At 39.2% G+C, this 20,790-nt stretch overlaps 2 protein-coding genes across 2 annotated transcripts; both read right to left on the reverse strand.

The window, feature by feature from the left end:
• Window positions 1-4,548: 4,548 nt before the first annotated feature.
• LOC144664001 (uncharacterized) lies at window positions 4,549-16,065 on the reverse strand. The gene is made up of 10 exons (XM_078525096.1): window positions 14,329-16,065; window positions 12,729-12,864; window positions 12,277-12,388; window positions 11,605-11,724; window positions 11,116-11,172; window positions 10,906-10,999; window positions 10,538-10,611; window positions 10,138-10,312; window positions 5,807-7,743; window positions 4,549-4,762 (listed from the first exon to the last, which is right to left on the reverse strand). Exons 1-10 carry the CDS (start codon window positions 14,705-14,707, stop codon window positions 4,598-4,600), a joined length of 3,249 nt encoding a protein of 1,082 aa, XP_078381222.1. The 5' UTR covers window positions 14,708-16,065; the 3' UTR covers window positions 4,549-4,597.
• A 133-nt stretch (window positions 16,066-16,198) lies between these two features.
• LOC144664002 (uncharacterized) lies at window positions 16,199-20,739 on the reverse strand. The gene is made up of 2 exons (XM_078525097.1): window positions 20,073-20,739; window positions 16,199-17,452 (listed from the first exon to the last, which is right to left on the reverse strand). Exons 1-2 carry the CDS (start codon window positions 20,605-20,607, stop codon window positions 16,683-16,685), a joined length of 1,305 nt encoding a protein of 434 aa, XP_078381223.1. The 5' UTR covers window positions 20,608-20,739; the 3' UTR covers window positions 16,199-16,682.
• Window positions 20,740-20,790: the final 51 nt, after the last annotated feature.

Consider the following 20,790-nt stretch of genomic DNA (forward strand, 5'->3'; position numbering starts at 1 on the left):
ACTTCAGCTGTTAATGAGATGCGCTGTAATATTGCATTATACACAGCTGTTTTGCACGATTTATCGTAAAAAACTCTTGGGCTTCTCTCAAGAGCGCACGATCCACTCTACCCTTTAGGCGAAGCGTTTTTTTTAATTGTTTATTTTTCAATATCTCTCAGCTTGACGTGAAAGGAGTTTCTTGTGAAGGTTTCAACAGTGACTCTTAGGTGATTAAATATAGCATTTAAGACTCGCATTTGTTTTCCATAATAAGAAAAAATTCAGTGATACGCCGGTTGATTTGAGTTGTGTTGACAAATTTCCCGGGCGCCCACAACTCTTTTCTTGGATGTTTCGTGTTTGTTTTCCGCACTTCAGGCAGAATATCACGATTTTTATTTTTACAAAAACGTACCGCCTAGCCGTTTTTGTGCATTAAGGAACATTTAAGATAAAAAATAATAAGATATAATGAATATTTTAACACTCTACGTTAAAAACAAGTTAGTACGGCGACCTTTTGCTTCAGTAATGGCTTCGGTCATTTATAATATTCTTCGTTAGAAACCGTAATTAACTTCTCCAACTGCCCACGCGAAGACAATTCTTTTTTTTAACAATTCCGGCGGAAAGAAAAAGAAGTGAGTTAAATTACAGGAAAACGAGTGGAAGCTTTTACCAGCCAAGTTTTAAATAATTACAATAGTATAAATTTATGGGTGTTAAAACGAACGGGGCGAAATTAAAAATTGGGCTGCGTCATTGTAAACTGGCTGAATACTCGTAGATTACGATATTCACTAAGGAAATGAAATAGATTTAAATACATCCTTGATTTTGTAAGTAAGTAAAGTATTCATTCATAATCGTTTCGCTATGAAGTTGCCTGGAAAGCAGATGAAAAATAAACAATAAAATTAATAAAACTTATCCTTTTGTCCACTGCGTTTATGAGCAGTGTTAAATCCGACCGTATACGTGGTCCAAAATGTTGAGTAACCACGTTAGGTTTACAAGACTAGACTAAAGAGTTCCACGATTGCTTTTTCATAAATTCTGATAAGAGAAAATTTGTTATGATTTTTACGAGCCTCCCAACGTAAATATCGATAAAAGAGTTAATCGAATAAAGGCATATGCACGCAAGTTTTTGCTTGCTTTGAGTAGACTTGTGTACGTTCCTTTTTTTCTCAATCAGTCCGGATAACAGAATATTTATAATTTTCTTATGAACCAAGACAACTATTTAAAATCCACAACAGTGATATGAAGCATCTATTTCTGCTAGAAAAAAGTAAATAAGGCAGCCAACCAATTGGACACACGTTCTCTCATTGCCTTGTTTTGATATCTTATTCTTATTTCCTGCACTGTTAGAGGTGAATGAATGTTTGCCAAAATTTTCCAAGATTTCGTCGCGAAACCATTTTTGATGGAAATACAAAGACGAAAAAACACAAAAACAAAGATTATCCTCATTAACGAGGATAAATTATTTATTTCTAATGACATTAATATATTTACCGCTAAAAATACAAAAATTTCAAAGTATAAAATTATCATGAAATTTAAAAACTTCAAGCTTTCTTAAATCAACCATAGAGAACTTAACAAGACTTTAATAACATTATATAAAAATGCCTATAGAAATTCAACAGGCCTAGGTTGAGATAATTTGTCGTTTTCTAATTTCAATAGTTATAATTATATGCAAACAAGCTATAGGCTACAACGAGCAAACGAGGCCACAAAACCACAGCAAACACTGTTATGTTATATTATGTTGTATCGATTTGTTTCAGTAGCGGACGCAAGGGGGTTCCCAGGTGTGGGCGGGCCTTCACCTTAAAGCCAAAAAACGAGGCACGCTGAATTCAAGACCTCGCCTTTTTTACCCCAGGAATCCACCTTGTACGCGAGCTCAGATCCGCCAATGTGGTAAACGACTTCAGTCAGTTCGAAATATAATTTCTTTAAATTAGTAAATTATCAATTTAAGTTTAATAAAGGTAAGTTAACCGCCGAAGAAAATTTGGAAAGCTTTCCATCAGGAAATTTGCTTTGGCGGTTACCGTTAATTGACCTTTTTCAACTTTTCCAATTCACCGTAGTTATAACAAAATTCTCTTTTCTGAGTGGTTCTCTGTGCGCGTCATATTTGTTACGTAATTAGAACGCGATGACGTGTGTCGACTTACTGGTGCCCAATCTTAACTTTTCAAAAAAAATTGTTCAAATATGGACACCTACGCCATACGTGTGTCAATTAGTACACTTAAATGGGTTCTTTCTTGCTGTTTCGTTGTAACACTGAACTTTTCACTCGAAAAAGCAGTTCTCCGCAAAGACTTCTCCTGCTTCTTGTATTTAAAACGACGATTAGAAAATGGGCTGAGTGGAGAACCATTGAGAAAGGAATCATGCTTGTAAATTTTCAATTTATAAAAATAATATATAATAATAAAAGATTTATATAGCGCCATATCCATGGCTCATGGCGCTTTACAGTAAAATATTATTAAAAAATGAAATTTACTTAAAAAATTTACATCAGTGAAAAAAGGAAATACTAACAAATAAAAAGCTAAGCTGTAAAAATGGAAATAAAACTAAGAATCATTGAAGCCTTTAAAAACTAACTCATTAACTAACTAACTTAACTAATTAGCTAAGTAACTAACTAACTAACTGTCTAACTAAACTATCTAATTTACTGGTTAACTGACTAACTAAAAGTCTAATTTAAATAAATTTGTACTCGATCGCCCGACTAATTCCTCTTTACTCAGTCCCGGCCAATTACTATTACTTTTCAAGATCTATCAATTTTTCAAATTCGCAGCGGCGGTTAATTTACCTCTATTCACTTTCAGCTGATGACCAACTAAGTGCTTCACTTGCGCACCGCGCAGAACAACAGTTCCTTTAAAAACAAATCTTTGTTATTCATTTCGTAGAATTTATGTATCAGTCAAATCGAAGGTTCAACATCCCCCCCCCCCTGGGCATACCCCGGGCATTTGACGCCTTTGCCGTCCCTGGGGGTGGGGAATTTGATCACTACACATATGAAGTGGGGAATTTGAACTCTAACCTCGATTTCGTGCTACGTGTCCCAGTGAGTGAACGTGGGTTAATAAATCATGGCGGAGGCCAAAATAAGGTCCAAAATGGCGAGATTAAGGATTTTCAAAGCAAAGATTGCCGCTTTGTGACAACTTGAATAAAAAGCAAAGGGTTAAAAGGGCTTTTTCCTGTATTTAAGACTTGTCTGCAGACTTGGCTCATGAATTAATTCTCGGAAAAAGGAATTTTTAATGACCTGAAATGGATCTATGGTGGGGCATTTGAACGGCTTTTTGGCCCGGGGTGTTGCCCGGGGGGGGGGGGATGTTGAACCTTCAATTTGACTGGTACATTAATGATGCTATACAATAAAATTCTCATTACCTATCTGCTGGACATTGTATCGATACTGTATGGAGAAATAAGATTCTTATCACTCATAATGTTAAAAGTGTTAGCTGCTTTTGTTGCTGTCTTTGTGCCTCTAATTTGCTTTTAGTCGAAATTTTAAAAACTATATCTTTATTGCGTTCGACGAAGGAGAGCGCAAGCCTAATTTTGTTTTTGCGTCCTGTGTCTTTTGAGTTGGTATGCCTGTGCACTGTTATGCGGAATGAATCGAGCCTTAATGCGCGCGCAGTTGTATGGACGCCAGATTGGCCGCCCCGATTGATTTTTGCAGGGGCAATTCTCGGCCGGGAAACTGGTAGCCACAGATGGCCTCGATTTCATGTAAAACAAGAGGGCGTCCCAAACGCAGCATAGAAACATTATTTTGCTTGAAAAAAGGGTTAAAAACGTGTTGTCAAAATTGTAATTTTGCCAAAAATGTGATGGAGAACATTAGAAGGTTATCATCCAAGGTAGCAGAGTTGTCTTCAGCCACCGAACGTCATAAAAAGAGTGGAAATCGAGTTAGTCGATGCGTAGTTTCGTACGGAGTTCGTTCTTAGGTAAACCAGCGTTTTTTCCTGCAATTATTATATGTTGCACAAAACTACAAATTGTTAGAATTAAATGCATCGAGAGTGGGTATAATACGGATCGAAATTGTTTTATCATTTCTTTGAATTTGTGATATATCGTTATTCCTAGAAACACTAGACGTTTTGACGAGGAAATCGTTGTGTGAATGTAATATGCGTGTAGTGGATTACTGTGTGAATTATGTCTGTGGAATTTTAAATCGAAGTAAAACTATTTCCAGAAGTTTGTGGAAAACGATAGTGTCAAGTGAAATAAATAATTATTTTTGTGTACATAATATTTCATTCATTCTATGTTTTTTTGGCTCGTCACACAATCTTTCTCACACTTATCCTCCTCGCGTTTGGTTCGGTACTGAAGCATAGTAACTAACTTTGACATAAGACATACTACAAGTAGGCCGACCATGTCAGTTTTTTTGCCACTGCCTGCTTACCTTGGGTCTATTTTACCTATAGGTCGAACGCACTCCCCTGATCTCTGATTACTACTAGTATACTTGTATTCATTCTTACTCGATAAAATACTCTTATTCTTTGGGTTTAATGTTTCTTTTCCATTGTCACAAAGACGTTTGTGGTGTATGGCAGACAAATGACAGCAGACTCTGTTGTTTACTTGTACCTTCACTACCCTCTTTGGTAGCATTGCAGAATCGGAGGACCCCCTGGATGAGGTCAGAGATTTTCCAGCCACGCGAGTATAAGCACACCAGTGCCTTGAGAAGCTTTGAAACAAAAACCAGACATAGTGTTAGACGGGACAAACTAGCGATGTGTAAAAATGAGCCAAGCAAACATTAGAGAGGTTAAGCATGACGTTAACGGCAGACGGCAAACTAACTTCTGATTTTGAGTTCTTTTCCTTTAGTCCGTAAATAATAAAAGCATACAAAAATGGAATAACGTCTCCTAATATTCATTGCAAATACAAATAATTTCACTCTACTGTACACACAACTGAAGAGAGACGGCAAAAGTTTCATTTTTGCCGTTTGCTGTAAACGTAATGCTTAACCTCTCTATTATGTAACCGCTGGGAACGCGGGCAAAAGTGGAGCCATGGCAAGGGCGGGAAATTCGTGTAACCGGTGGCAACACGGACGCACATGTTACCCATGGCCAACGCAAGAAACATGAAACCAGGAGCAAGTGTGGGAAAACATGCAACCAATGGCAAGCGCGGAAAACATGTAACCAATGGAAAGCTCGGGAGAATATGTAACCAGTGACAAGGGCAGGAAAACGTGTAACGAGTGGCGAGCGCGGGAAAACTTGTAACCAGTGGTAAGCGGGAAAAAACATGTAATCAGTGACAAGCGCGGGAAAACGTGTAACCAGAAGTAAGCGCGGGAAATTATGAAACCAGTTGCAAGCGCGGGAAAACATGAAGCCAAAGGCGGGAAAACGTGTAACCAGTGGCAAGCGCAAAAAAACGTGAAGCCCGAAGCAGGCGTGCGAAGACATGTTTTGTTGGCAAGCACGAGGAAACATGAAACTTGTGGCAAGCGAGAAGAAAGTTGCGGAAGCCAAAGCACGAAAACTGGTCTCAGCTTGTTTGGCGAGAAATTACAACCTTGGTTAGAATAACGTAATAACCAGGAAACCCCAAAAAGAAGATAAAATTCAAAATTCTTTTGGAAACATCGCTAAAAAGAAATTTAGCGGCACAAGGAGAGGTGAAAGGTGAAATTCTAAACTGCGCAAAAAGTAACGAAATGAAATTAAAAATATATATAATAAAATAATGTGATTTTCAAAGTGGATCTTACCCGTGACATTCTCCGGTCACCAAAGGTATGATAAACTACCACAGGGCACCCAGCTGCAGAAGCAGCCACCCACTGAATGACAGCCTTGAGTTCCGGGTCCCCCCTGAAAACCCCGCATCCCCAGTTCCCTGTAGCAACGGGGCGCACTTGGGGTTCCCCGGTGGGAGCTACCAAAGATGCTTCTGCAATTCTAACCGCTCCACATACTGTCAAAGTACTTAAATGTTCCGCGAATTCATTTAACGTTTGTTCCTCATTTAACTCCTCATCAGAGAAAGAAGGCGATTCTTCCGTTGTCGTTTTAACAGCTTCAGGCTGTTTTTCTTCCCGAGAGTATCGCTCACCGTCTTTGGTCGCTTCTTTTGTTCTTGCCTGTATCATTTCTGATACGCGCGTCACTCCATCGAGTACAATTTCTTGGGAAAGCTCCTCCGCCATTTTAAAGAGAGCTAGTGGAGTTTCAGAGGAGCGAGCGCTTAACGCGCTATCAGAAGACACCTCTTTAACTCCCTTTAAGTCGCTCTGTGCCTCCGGCTCTGAGGATTCTGACGAGCTTGTTTCACTCTCGTCCTCTGCACTGATGTCCGGTGTGTTACTTCCTGTCTCCTCACTCTGAGTTGAGTGATCACTTTCTCCGTCGTCTGCTCCTCGCTCCTCTTTGCCATCGACGGTGGATGAAGTAAAATCATGTACTGTTTTTTCAGTACAAACTTCTGCAGCCTCGGCGAGAGCGGATGAAAACGTCTCCTCTAGAAGTGCATCGACGTGGCCATTGAGAACGCTTGACAATTCCTTGTTGTCCGTGTTCAATTCAGAGCTCTGCAGAGACTTTTTGTCAATATGGCTTCCGCCATCTGCAATGGAGTCCAATGGTTTCTTTTCATCGACAAAGCAAATCGAAGATCTAATCGCAGAAGCAACAACTGCACTTGACAGTTTTGTAGCCAACGTTTCAAACAGCTTTGTATCAGAGACGTTAAATTCTTCACTGCTTTCCTTCCCTTTCGCAGCTTCTTGCTCGATTTCGTCAAATTCTTCCAAAAGGTTTTGTCTAGGGTTAGAAAACTCAGGATCTGCACAATTATCTGTACTATCTTTTGCTGCGCTAAACCTTTCAAGTTTTGCTGAGCTGACTAAAGAGGATAAATCTTCTACAAACTCGGAAATGTTAAAACCATTTGAAAACCTTTTTCTTGGCGGTGTCTCGGGTTTAGAAACTTTCTGGGTTAAAAAAGAAATAAGACTACTGCCATTCTTCACAGGAGAGCTTAATTTCTTGGGGCTCTTCTGAAAAACTTCTTTGGTACCCGCGGCCACGTGTCCGGGCGAGGTAGCCGTGGTTGCTATGGCAGTGGCAAGCGATGACGTCAGCTCAATACATGACATCAGAGAATTGGAGAGCGAATCAGCGAAGCTTTTTACAGAAAGCGACAATGCTGCACCTTTGGCAGGGCTTGAATCTAAACACAGAGAGTTGCGAAATCGATCCGAATCAAACGATGTCTGTTCCAGGTCGAATATGGCGGGGGAGGACGGAGGCGTCCCGGGAACAAGCGGGGTATTTGAACCACTGATGTTTTGCGCCACGCACTTCGGGAGCGGCGACGGCCTGAGAAGGCTTTCCGAATAAACCCGAGTTTTTTCGGGCGAACTTCCGAAGACTTCGATTAAGGACTTTTTCATCACATTTGTTAGAACATCCCCGTCCACAAAGTCTTCGAGGATGAAATTATTGTTTGATTTCATTTCATCTAAGGCTTGAGATAACGCAAGATTAACAAGGTTATCGCTGAATTCCTGGATTTTCACGACTGTGAGGTCTTGTGGTAAAGATTGTTCCACATTACTTTCAGTTTCCTCCGATGATACCACGAGATTCTCCGACGAGACCACGAGATCTTCCGATGAGGCCACGGAGGACTCTTCACTTTCAACATCTACAAAGGAAAGAAGAATCAGAATTAAAGACTCGTACAACTGTGGTACAACTGGTTACAGGATCAAAGGGTGCTTAACGTTGACAATTTGTCTCGTACAGGCGATCAAAGTGGATGGACTGGTTGCATTTATATGGCGGATCTCACAAACCGTTGAGAGGCGAGAATCAGGGTCCTACTTCATGAGGCGCTTGCTGCAAGAAGGAACGAGCACGATATTTTCGAGTTGGATTGGGGCCTGGGATTAAAAGCGAGCTAGCTCAGTTCGCGTGTCAGTTCGCGTGTCAGTTCGCTTCTAATCAGGCTATCGACAAAAAATAGTTTATTGCAGGGAATGTTAAAGGGGCTAGGTCACGTTGTTTTAGGTAATTCTACTTATTTTCGTTCATTAAGAGCTCTAAACTTCAAATTGGCAGAGCAAAAGCCTTTATTGGCAAAATCACGGCTACATAACAAACAAGGATGATTTTCGAGCATTGTAAAACACTTTTTCATACAAGATAAAGTTGAAAAAAGTCGGGCCGACGTTTTTCAACTTTACCCGTAAGCCATCCGTTTTAATCTTCTCGAATTTTGTCCTTCCATGCCCCTTTTTGGCCTTTTTGTGTTTCTTTTGAATTCTTCTAGTTTAAGCCGTTATTGTGATATTTCAGTTGATTCTAAGACCAGTTGGTCAGTGCCGAAATTGCCTAAAATTGCATAACAGCTGCTTTAATTACGCTGTGTAATTTCCCACGCATCTTTGAGTTGCAAAAAAATCTGTGAGGCAGATCGTAGGTAACATCGCTTGAACTTACGCTCCTTGTTGACTTTTCGGACATGTAACCCTAACCCTACAGTTACATTTTGTACCATAACAATTCCCACGTTTTTACAACTGCAACTGAAACAGCATCAAACATGTTTCCAGAAACATTTGTAGCGTGCGGTGTTTCCCCAATGTTTCCTAGTTTGCTTTTGTTTCTAGCGTTATTTTTGTTCGGCCAAGAAGCAAAATTTGCTTCTGCTACACGGCAAAAACATTTCGTGTTTCCGCGCGGCATGGGAACATGGCAAAACGAGGAAACAATTAAGGTCGGCACACACTAGGGGACTAGTCCGAGGGACTTGTCGCAGGAATTTTCTTCGAGGACCAGTCCCCTAGTGTGTACTCGTATTTTGCATCGAAATTCTTGTCGCAGGGACCACATTTTTGGTCCCTGCGACTAGTCCCACGAATTAAGCTGGTTTGATTTCTGGGACTAGTCGCAGGAACCAATAGTCCCACAAATCGGTCAATTTTCTATTGTGTACACACTAAGGGATAAGTCCCTGCGACTATTCCCTTCGACTATTATTACCAGAAAGAAATTCATTGGTCCTCTTGAGCAAGTGAGGTGTGGAAATCTCACGCTTGACTTCACTGATGTTGCTAAATCACTAGGTGTATTAATTGATAATAGACTCACCTGGGATAGTCATATTAAGAAGCTTTCGAAATCCTTTTCCGCCCAACTTAAGATGCTAAAAAGGATGAAGTACCTCCCGGTAAACCAATTAGAGGATATTTATTTCAAAATGATTCTGCCAAATGTAACGTACTGCATATCAGTTTGGGGTAGTTGTTCACATGCCCTTTTTGATGAAATTGAAAACCTGCATATAAAAGCTGCTCGGCAGATACATGATGTTCCCACCACCTATGATGATCACCAAGTTCTAAAACGTGTTAAATGGCATAACCTGGCCTATATGTATAAGAAGAAGGTGGCACTAGAAATGTTTAAAGTGGTAACTATGGAACACAGACTATCTTCTTATTTTGAGGATACCAAATCAAGCAGAAGGGGAAATTCGCTTAGAATGAGACAAATGAACACTGAATTTGGCAAACAATCTTTAATTTTTAGAGGGCCAGTAGTCTGGAACAGTCTAAATGAAAATATCAGAAAACCTGTAAATATAAATCAATTTAAAGCTGCCATAAAGAAATGTAAAGCGATGGACAATGTAAGTTTTATTAAAGGAACATGTACTAACAATAATAAAAACTTAGAAGATTTTGTGTATTTTTAAACTCTATATTATATTTTTAATTTTATTATGCATGTGTATTTGTATTCTAGGTAATTTTTAAATAATCATGTTATGTATATTTCAGTAATGTCATGAAATTTTAAAGAATATAAAGAACTGTATAAGTTATTTTCTATTTTTTATCTGTAATTAAGTTTTAAAGGTCCACATCAGCCCTAGGCTGCCATCTTTATAGACCTTTGTTTTCAAATAAAGTATGTATGTATGTATGTATGTATGTATGTACTAGTCCCCTAGTGTGTGCCTACCTTTATGGAAACATGCTTCCAGCATGTTTTCTGGTTTTGCCGGGCCTTAAGCGCACAAAGAATTACGTACCTGAGTGACTTTGGATAACTTGAGACCCAACTTCCGGGTTGTAGAATCCAACTAAAGCTTTGTTAAGTTCTCTTAACACAGCTGTTTCCTCGTACTGAGCTTCTCTCGGCATGTTCTTGAACTGTTTTGCATCAATTGCTACCACCGTGGTGTGAAAATCACCATTTTCATTACGCTATACAAAGAAAAAGAAATGAAATGAAAAAGAAACCTTGAGTCAAGTTGGAAATCGTTATTGTCCATGTTAATTACCATAAAGTCCTTCAAATGTCAGGTCAGCTTTCATAATGTGCCGGTGATGAAGGCAATACCCTTTTGTTGATAATTTCTTTATTCTCCTCAACAGACTGCTTTAAAATGTATTAATATTGTAATGAGAAGTCAACAATTGATCACAAACCTGTGATTCGTCCTTGAAGTCGCCAGTGAACTCAAATGTCTTTCCATATCCAGAATAAGACGAAAATCTTTCAACTCCCGGTGGAAAAATGCGTGGACGCTCTACTTTAAATCTCTTCGTATTTTTACTCAAGCATATAGGATCTGAAGAAAACAGTTCCCAGTCTAATTGAGACCTTCTGGGCTGCCATATACTGGAATTTACAATAGGACTTCTTTTCGTGTTATCTTGATTTAAAGAAAAAGGGAAGAATAAGGAACGTGAGGAGCAGGGGAGGGGTATGAGGTTATACCTCCTAATTCTAGAACTTTAATACACTCCAATGAGTGTATCTTGAAGCCAAACAACAAAATACAGCATTTTAAAACTGACCCTGATCACGATGCCTTCATTGTCTTGCATGGCCTCCATAAACAGCTGAGCCACAAGCAATTCAGGATTAATACAAAACCTGATCTCCTCCTGAAAGAACAACAGACAGGGGCTTAACAATACAAGATTTTCAAAGGATGCAACTCATTTATCAGTACCAACTGTACCCAAGTGGCTGCCTGAAGCACAAAATTCATGAGCATTACCTGGACATGACCTGCACCCAAAACACCTCCTCCAATAAAACGGTTTGCAAAGTCAACCTAAACAGGGAGATGAAAATACTCAGTTGTAATCCAATGCATGGTTGAACTAATTTATTCTAAAAATTGTGTTATAACTGCATCGTCAAGATAGTTTTCTCTGGTATCTGGGTGTGACCCTAGGAGAAGGTAGGGGTTGGTAAGGTGGTGAAGTGGGGTGAGCAGAAAGAACCAACATTACTCAGAGAATAGTAGTCATACATGACCTAGCCAGTTTAAGATTTTCTCTTGCTGTCACCTGTCTCCCTATCTTTCCATGGCACTTACAAGCTGTGGCAATTTAGCTCTGGCCAGCATCATACCATAAATGGAAAGTGTATATAGCCAAGTCTAGCTTAGTCAAGATTCACTAACACGTACCTCGACAACATTCAAGAGCCAACATGGCTCAGTGTGATTGGACAAAATACTCTTAGGGAGTTCCAAACATACCTGGAGCATGTGTTCCCCAGAGTCTTCAATAGAAGTCTTGTTATCGACAATGACAGGGCACAGAGGCAGGTCACATGACATCCAGTCCTCAAGAGTAGGAAGTGAATTACTTGGTATTACCTGGTAAATCACAAAATAAGCATAATAAAAACAAAAAAATTTAGCAACCTCAAGTAAATCCAGATTTTGTTTGCATTTACTGGTAAAAGCACTCTCTGGATCATTCTGATCAGTTAATAGTTGAGAAAAAAGCTTAAAGCGGCTCATCAAATATATATTTCTCAAGAAACATAAGGTATACACACCACAGCACTAAGTATCTCGTTCAATGGTAAGTTTCCACATTGTGTTGTTCCAGAAAATATCTATATCCTCTCCCACAAACATACAGAGGGTTTCTTTAACCCCTCCTGCACTCTGGAAATTCCAGTTAAGGTTCATGCTTTCCCTAAAATTTTAAGACCCCCCACATCCTTGGAATTTCCAATGATCCTTCACAGTGGTATGGATATTTTTTCTAGAACCTGACGCATTCTTTTAAATCCTGATTCTTGTTTTAATAGGATTAGTCTGACTTTTCTCTTGGTTTTCTGTCTCTGGTAACAGGCACGTCAGATTCATTCCATCAGAAAATGTTCGCTTGATAAAATGTTAATAAAAGTCACAGAGTACCTGTCGGCTGAAGAACACTCTTCCTCCAATATCTGGCCACTCGTCATTAAGTCTTTCAAAATAGTGGATTAAACATCGCAACTTAGCAGCCTGGGTGCACTGGATATTCTCTCTAAAGAAACATTGTTTACTAAATGTGAAATGCAGGAAAAATTGAAAATATGTAAGAAATCTCCATAAAACATAAAGCTAGGTTTTTAAAGGGGAGACCCTGGGCTCCAGTCCCCTACACTGTTGAGTCCACCACTGGCAGGCACTATAAGGGTAGTGATGGCTAGTCGTAAACACTTAACCAGCTGATTGAACTAGCCACCTTATCTTCACATTTTTAACCTATTGTCTAATTAATAACCTGAAGTCTGGTAGAAGCTTTCACAATCTGGACCATTTTGGGAATTTGTAGCAAGTTAAATGAATTTTTCTTGAACAAGACAAGAATGTTGAAGTCATACCTGTGAAAACATGCAAATAAATGGACAAAGTTGATCGATCTAACTTGAGTATCATCTGGTGGTGGGGGCAGAGCACAAAGAAATGACGAAGCCAGGATACAAGCAATGAATCTCCTGTCAAGAACAATGCCAGACTCTGCAAATAATAAAAAAACAATTTATTCATAATATTCTCAAAGAACTGCCTGGTGGGAATGTGCTGTTCCAGAAAATATTCGTCCCCCCCCCCCTCACAAAGGGGTTTTTGGTTTGAACCCCTCCCCCACCCCCCTAAGTTCACACTTTCCTTTTAAAACTTTGGTCTTTAGACCCCCCTCCCGCTTGGAATTTCTAACGATCCTCCAAAGGGAGGGTATGGATGTTTTCTGGAACTACACAATTTGACAGTCAAATGGAAATATTGTGATTATCATAAGTCAGTGACATTACTTGCTTGCTTACATTAAAATTGAAACATCGTAACACTGAAGAATCACTGTCACTCAAAATGGCAGAGTAGCTATGGTGCAGCAGAATTCCAAGCAGAAAATGCATTTTTTATGAGCACTTCTGGCAGGCAGAATAGGCCAATTTCCAGGCAGAATTTATCCAAACTTTGCTGTTCTTAAGCCATTATGTACAGACATTTTCACATCTTCCAAAGGGGTATTTGGGTCATTGCCCAATCGAGAAATGCAAAATGTAAAAAGAGAAATTTATTTACCAATGTAATTTATTTAAAGTTAATTTAATGAGAAGTGAAGCTTTAACAAGAAATTGAAACATACAATTTCGAAATATTGACGCCGGAAATTAAAGGCAAGAGAGCTCACATAACACCTCTTCAAGATGAGTATTAAACAATTAAAATTGCAAACTCAAATGATTAACACCACTAACAACTAAAGGAATAAGATTTAAATACTAAATTAATGCTTTGTTAATAGCCAACATGCATGATCAAAGTACCAAAATACAAAGCGATTCTAAACTGCATTAACTTTTCATGACTGAACTCTGCCAGTAGATGCAAAGTGCGCCCCGGCTGATTACAATAATTTTTGTGATGTTTACATCCGCCATATCGAGAAAGAGAAACTCAAAAATTTAGGAAAAGGCTGAAATCCCGAAAACCTCCAATAATTTGGATACAATTGTTTCATATTATCAAGAACCACATGTGCAAAATTCGATTCTTCGCGCCAAATTTTCGCGCCATGAGCCGAAAGCTTAGCAGAACAAGGCTTATTCAAAGAACTGAGGCCTCTACAAGATACCAAAAGGCATTTCAATTAACAAAAAGAGATTAACAAGAACTTTTGTATTGTCGTAAGTATTTGTAAACGACTCTGATTAACACCAGCGGGGCGTACTCGACGAATTCTTTGTGAGCGCGACAATAGCTGCTAAAGAACCTTGAATAAGCTTCTTATAATAATAACAGCTCGCACTTTACTAAAAGATTCTACTGTTCGGAAAGGGTTGGGTAGATTTAACCCTTGATCTCCAATAAGCGAAGTTTGACGACTCCAATCGCTTTAAATTAAATTGAAGATATCATTTGCACTGCCCAATAATCAAATGATTGTAAACAATATAACTTGATGATCCCAGTACATACCTCGCTGTTGTGTGCAGATGAGAATACCTTCACTCGGAGCGAACTCTTCAATGCTCGACGCTAAAGTAACTATGAAGGGAAGAATTTCTTTGAAAAATGTTTCACTTTCTTCCTCTGTAGCAATTTCTTCAAGAAATAACTTTAAGCCGTCAAAATACCAGCTCGGCCCGCAGGAATCCAAAGCCTCTTTCGAACGGTCGCCGCGCCGAGCGAGGTCTTGAAAGTCATTGCCAGCTACCTCAAAGATGCTTTGCAGAAACCCCGTAAGATCTTTTGCATTTTGAACTCCGTTTAGCTCAGAATAGAGTTCTTTTAGCTTTAACCACCTCTGTTCCTTGTTATGTGGAAGTTCAACGTGCCTGAAACGTGGAACAACCATGACTCCTGTGTGCGATCACTCGATCTCGACTTGACGAGTTGAAATATGAATTGCACAAAAATTCTCAAAGAATGTACGAAACTGTCCACACATTCCTGTAATGGCTAAAATGAAAGACCTTTTGTTAGAAACTATAAAGAGATAACCTTAGCTGGAAACAGAAAATTATGCCACAGAAGCATTCTGCTAAAAGCAGCGCGGCGATAACAGCGAGCATTGAAGTGGAACACGATACACATCACGATTAAAATAACACTTCTCATTACTCACCCTATAAAGTCCGTCTATAAACCGTTCAAAGAATATCGCCCTTGATCAATGACAAATTTTTAGCATTCTTTGGTAAAGTTATGTGTTTATAATATAAATACAAACAACAGTGGCAGGATGAAAATATGCTCAAGTGTTTTCTTTTAATTATATTTCACTCTCATTACATTTTTATGAGGAGCAGAATATTAAAATAACTATGACCAATGATTCCTCATATTTCTTCGCAATATGACAGCTAAGAATGAACTGCAGGATTTTTTTTCTTTTTTTTTTCAGAAGAAGAAGAAGAAGAAAAAACCACAAAATTGTGTCACTTTAATAGTTCTTTGATTTAGTCTCAGTCTTTCAATTATCCAGTGGCACATGTTTGCTTAAGCATAAAAAACAAACACATACACCTGAATGAACTGCAGTCTAAGCCTTTTTTTCAGAAGAAAAAAAAAACCACGAAATTTATTGTGTCATTTTAATAGTTCTTTGATTTAGTCTCAGTCTTTCAATTATCCAGTGGCACATGTTTGCTTAAGCATAAAAAACAAACACATACACCTGATGATATTAAAATTACAATACATGAGAGAACATCTGCTAACACGATTTTTCATTTTTACGGACATTGCTCAATCCCAGTCTATGTGTCATATTTCTATGTGAATTATTATACAGAATTCTCACATGAAACTGAAAGTGGAGAGCAAAAGGGTGATGCATGAAAATAGGGCAAATATTAGACTGTGATGCGTGAAAATAGCTAGAAGAATGTGATTCGTGAATTCTGCTGTTTCAGGTTTCAAGTTTACATGACCAGGAATTTGGGTAAAATTTGTGCATGAAACAGGATCAAAATCCGCCCCCCCCCCCCCTTTACTACCCTCTGAAAATATCATTGTACTTAATGGTCTTCTATGAGTGTCGTGAATTGAAAACCTCATTGTCAGAGTTCCTGGAAATAAGGTATTTGAATTGAATGGAATTTTGTCCAGCTTCTATATCAAATTTTTTATCCCAAAACTTGGAAATAATATCAACCTTACAAAATTATATTTCATATAAAAACATACAACAAAAAAGTGTTCACATAAAATAGTATCAGAGTTTCTCATTTTGCTCTTAAGTGGGGAGAAATGTAAAAAATAGCAAGCATGCCCACACTACTTGCAACTCACGACTTTGCCCCTTATGTAACATGCAGACTTTAGGGCAAAATAGAAACTGCTCGCAGTCTTCTGTATCTGAAACTTTATTTACATAAAGCTAATACAAAAATTTCTCACACAATAATGAAAACTATCAGAAAACATTACAGCAGAGAGAGATTTAAATCCCAACATCTCAATAATTATCTTGCTTTCCTCTTTGCAAGAATTTCTGCTTTCTTTGTTCTGTGCTAAAAATTCAGTTTTACTCTCACTCAATTTTTTCGAACACTGTTAATTTAATATCTTACTAAGCCATTTTTGGCTAACCTTTTAAGCATTTCAAAATGCTCAATTTTAGCATGAAAGACAGTTCTATCCTTTCTGATGGATAAGAGCTCTTGGCATCTGGGTGAGTGTCAGACTTAATTTCTCATCATTCTACACTTTAATTGAAAAACACTATAAAGAAGTAAGAGCTAAGTGGCGACAATTGGAGGAAAATATTTGACATAAATAAAATATATAAATACAGCATAATTTTGTACAAAAGTGTAGACCTAGCGTTAAAAGATTGTACCAAGAGCCTCAAACCAAGCAAGGATGGTGTTATCATTTGCAGCCCAGGCTTCAAATTCTTCAAAAGAAATCTTCCCATCCTTGTCAGTATCGGCACACTGGAAAACATTATTCACCATCTCGTCGATCGCATCTTGTGACATTGCCTCCATGATTGGCCATCGGCCGTCAACTCCTTTAGCACTTGTACTGCTCCCAGGGTTATTCAGCAACATTGCTGGCTTGCCGCTCGATGTGGAAGGACCTGTGTCACTAGGAATTGGTGCATTAAATACTGCTGATACCGGCTTGTCAGCCGAGTCATCAAAAGACGCCATCATCTCCTCTTCACATGATCTCACAACATCACGGACAAGCTCCAGGCTGACTTCAAAGTACGCTTTAAACATGCTTCTTAAGTTGTCCTTGGAAATGTAGTCTTTTTTCTCAATGTCACAGCCACCAAAAGCATATGGGATCTTTTCTTTCTCACTGCCTTTGACGAGAATTGACAAACCTACCACAAACTCATCAATGTCGATTATACCATCACCATTTTGATCATAAAATTTGAACATCTGATCCATGACCAAGTTCTTGTGCTGTCCCAAGGGACCCAAACATTTGTCAAACACCTCACGCGTAATTCCTGCCTTCTTGGTAGCGAGAGTTTTGAATTGTTCAACCAGTGCTTCTATCTCTGCTTGATCAAAATGGCTTTGGTCTCTGAGACTTTGAATTTCATCCCAAGACATGTAACAGGGGTGATCCTTAATGCCTGTAAATCAAAAAAATACAGTGCAATTAAATAAAAGCTAAATACATGAAATAACCAAAATATAACCAACCATAATTTGCAATCAAAGAAGTTTGAGCACTAAAAACATTTTGTTGTTGAATGTCACTACAGTCCAAGCTCTCAACTACCGGGGTAAGTGATCACCTCAAGGTTAAAAAAAATGGTCATAGCAAGTGATGGTAATTTACAAGAATGAGCTCTTGAGAGCGACTACATGCTGAAACAATAGAGGCTGGCCGCTTACCAGGGCTCTTAGCATAAAGGTTTCTACCTCTAGTAAGTCTATGGATAACACTCTTCAGTCCAGCCATAAAAAATCATGAACATTTATTCAAGTTATTTTTCAATGAACATAATTCGGCAATGTTAGTCTATATAATGGCAAATTCAATCAAGCAGTGTATGCCTTTGTTAAGTGTTGATTATCATGAATCAGACAATTTGAGTGGCCACTAAGGAAAGTTTTAAAACAAAGGAAAAGACCAGTTGGTACCCCCCGAAAGTAGTATGGGTACTAAGTGGAGGGGGACAAGGGGCAGGACGCGGTAGAAGAGAGGACAGGAAGCAGAATTCCCAAAGTAGCCGGAACCGGAAGAAAACGAGTAAAATTTTGCAACATTTTGCAACAGATATGGGGCAAATTGGAGGGAACCACTACAGATGGGGGGACAAAGAGATATAAAGGTACAGGAAGTAGGTGTAAAAGGTACGAGAGTTGGTAGGTTCAGACCCCCCAGTCCCCTTCTTCTCCTTATGCGAGTGGTCACTTACAAGACCGGAGAGCTTTTTATCACAGGGTTTGAGTGACAATTCAAACAGGGTTCAACATTGGTAGTCGTTTCTAGAGCGGGTCGCTTACAAGAGTGGTCGCAAGGACAGCGTTAACTGCATTGTTTTTTATTCTAACTTATGCACATAATGCTAACTGTATCTGGCATACTGCTGTGAGATTAACAGGCTGCAAACTATAATCGTTATGGTAAAATTAACATTGTCATATGATCTAACAAATGACAGGTTGTAGCACAATTATTATTAAAAAATAAATCAAATTCAAATTAAAAAAGAACACACTCTTCTAATTCACACACGATCATATATTATATTTTACGATTAATTTTTTGACAGCTGCCAGCAGCAATAAAAGCTGTTTAACATGTCTTGAAAACAGGTCAAAACATAGCCTGTTCCAGGCTCTCGGTAGTTATGGGAGAGCGAATAACGCGTGCGGGTGAGCCAGGAAAAAAAGGGCGGGACGAAGGCGAAGGAAGGAGAGCCTGTAAGAATTTCTTTAACGACCCTCTTTCGCCCACTTTTTAGATAATGAGGTGTTGAGAAGTACAAATGACATTCTGTCAATTAGCTAGAGGTGTCCTCCTGTTTCTCGTGCGAGGCCAAAGGTCTGCGCCGCATGCTTTCCTGTTTGTAGAGTACTGGTTTCGCTTACAAGTGCGGTTTGTTTTGGCTCGTTTCTATTTGCAAGATATGCTTTAAGCTCTCAAGATGTTTGTTTTGGAAGGACAGGGTCAGTAATTTATCCGTGAAAATGATGATTACTTGCATTTAATAATTGTGATGCCGGGCCTGTTTGTTTGTATCATATCACGGATGACAATTAAGTAAATCTTTGTGCGGCTTCTCCAGAGACTGTTGAGGCTTTACTTCGAGAAAAATTACAGTTGGTTTTAGAGAGACACTCTGTGTTGTAAAGGTTAAGCTTCTTGCATTAATTTGATCGAGCGCTTTGTCTCTTGAGATCGATGATGTCAAGGGTTTACCTCCCGTGTTCGTTGCGTTACATTCTGGCACCGCATGATTCAAATATAGATTTTCACATGCACAGGCACAAGCCTGTTGCCTGTTTTACCCGTTATATTTGCTTCTATATGATTGAGTTCCGCCGACAATCCAAGCTGTTTCAGCTGCTCAACTTGGTCCAACATCACCGAAACCAAAGGAGAGGCAACTACAATTAAGGAACACACTGATTTCCGATTTCATCGCAGTCGTCGTGGAAAGAGCTGAAAGATTAAACTTTTCCTAAATCCAGTTGCCAAAATAAAGAAAACTTCTTTTCCACAATAAAGCTTGGTTCACAATTCAGGCAGATTTCTTGTTCCTTTCTAAACGTTTGAATATCAAGAAAATCTCAAAGACAACCTTCTAAACTGGAACACAATTCGGCTTCCCCGAAATCACATGCGTAAACCGCGCTCGCTTATCTTTCTGTGTGACTGACCTTTGTTCCGAGTTGTTGACATTACTGTCAGAATCAGCCAATCAGAGGGTATAGCAGCTCCTGCTATACTGGAAGAGGGTCGTTAAAGAAATTCTTACAGGCTCTCTTTCCTTCACTCGCCTTCGTCCCCCCTCGTTTTTTTCTCGCTCGCCCGCATTTTTCGCTTTCCCCTTCAACTACTGAGAGCCTGGAACAGGCTAGTCAAAACAAGGCTTGTTAATTTGGTGTAAATGAGATTAACAAAGCTCAGCCCCATTGGCTGGAAATTTTAGCAAGTGAAAATGGTATAAAAATTTGAATGGGAAAATCTTAACCCAAAAAACGCAATTTTTAATTTAATTTTTTTGTTTTTAATCTCACCTGGGTAAAGTGGTTTAAGGCAAGGAGCTCTGGGATTAGTGAGTGGAGGCATCGGAATTTTGATCTTGATGAATAGATGAGTTTTGTTGTGATCATCCCTTGATTCACAACGTTCGCAAACATCATAATCTACACAACTGGAGCATTTATAACGAATTCCACAAATCGGACTCGCTTGGCAAGAATTACAGGTTATCCCGCGGTGAATATAACCTTCTTTTCTCGCCTGATCTTCGGCAATATTGAAGAGAAGGTTTAAAAGATGCTGTCCATCTTTAGCATCCATGTCCCCATCGCTAACAAGAGCATTTCCCTCGGTGAAAGAACTTTCAGATGAATGGCGTACGGGTGTGACTGCACTTTGTATCGAGTGCACTTGCTCTGAAGGTCTTGATGTAGTGTCATCTAGTGAATTCGCTCTTTCTGTTGGGTTTGTGGTTGTCGGACGAAGAAGGTATCGTCGAACTGTGCTTGCGCCCATGAAAAGAGCAACACCAACCGCTGCACCGAACGCGAACTGCGAAACGGACCCCATGAAAGCTAAACACAACTGAAGTTACGCTACATAAACTAAGAAGTGCATGTCTGAACAGGATGATTCAACATTTTGTGCTAAAATTCTGTTGTTACCCCTAAACGTCCAAAAATAGCTTCGTTCAAAGTGAGCGCCGAGGAGCGCCGAGCGCCGAGCACAATTGTGACTTGAGCCCAAAGTACA

This window comes from Oculina patagonica, chromosome 8 (assembly GCF_052425735.1).
Source record: "Oculina patagonica isolate OP01 chromosome 8, crgOcupat, whole genome shotgun sequence".
In the NCBI taxonomy this organism is placed as follows: Eukaryota; Metazoa; Cnidaria; class Anthozoa; order Scleractinia; family Oculinidae; genus Oculina; species Oculina patagonica.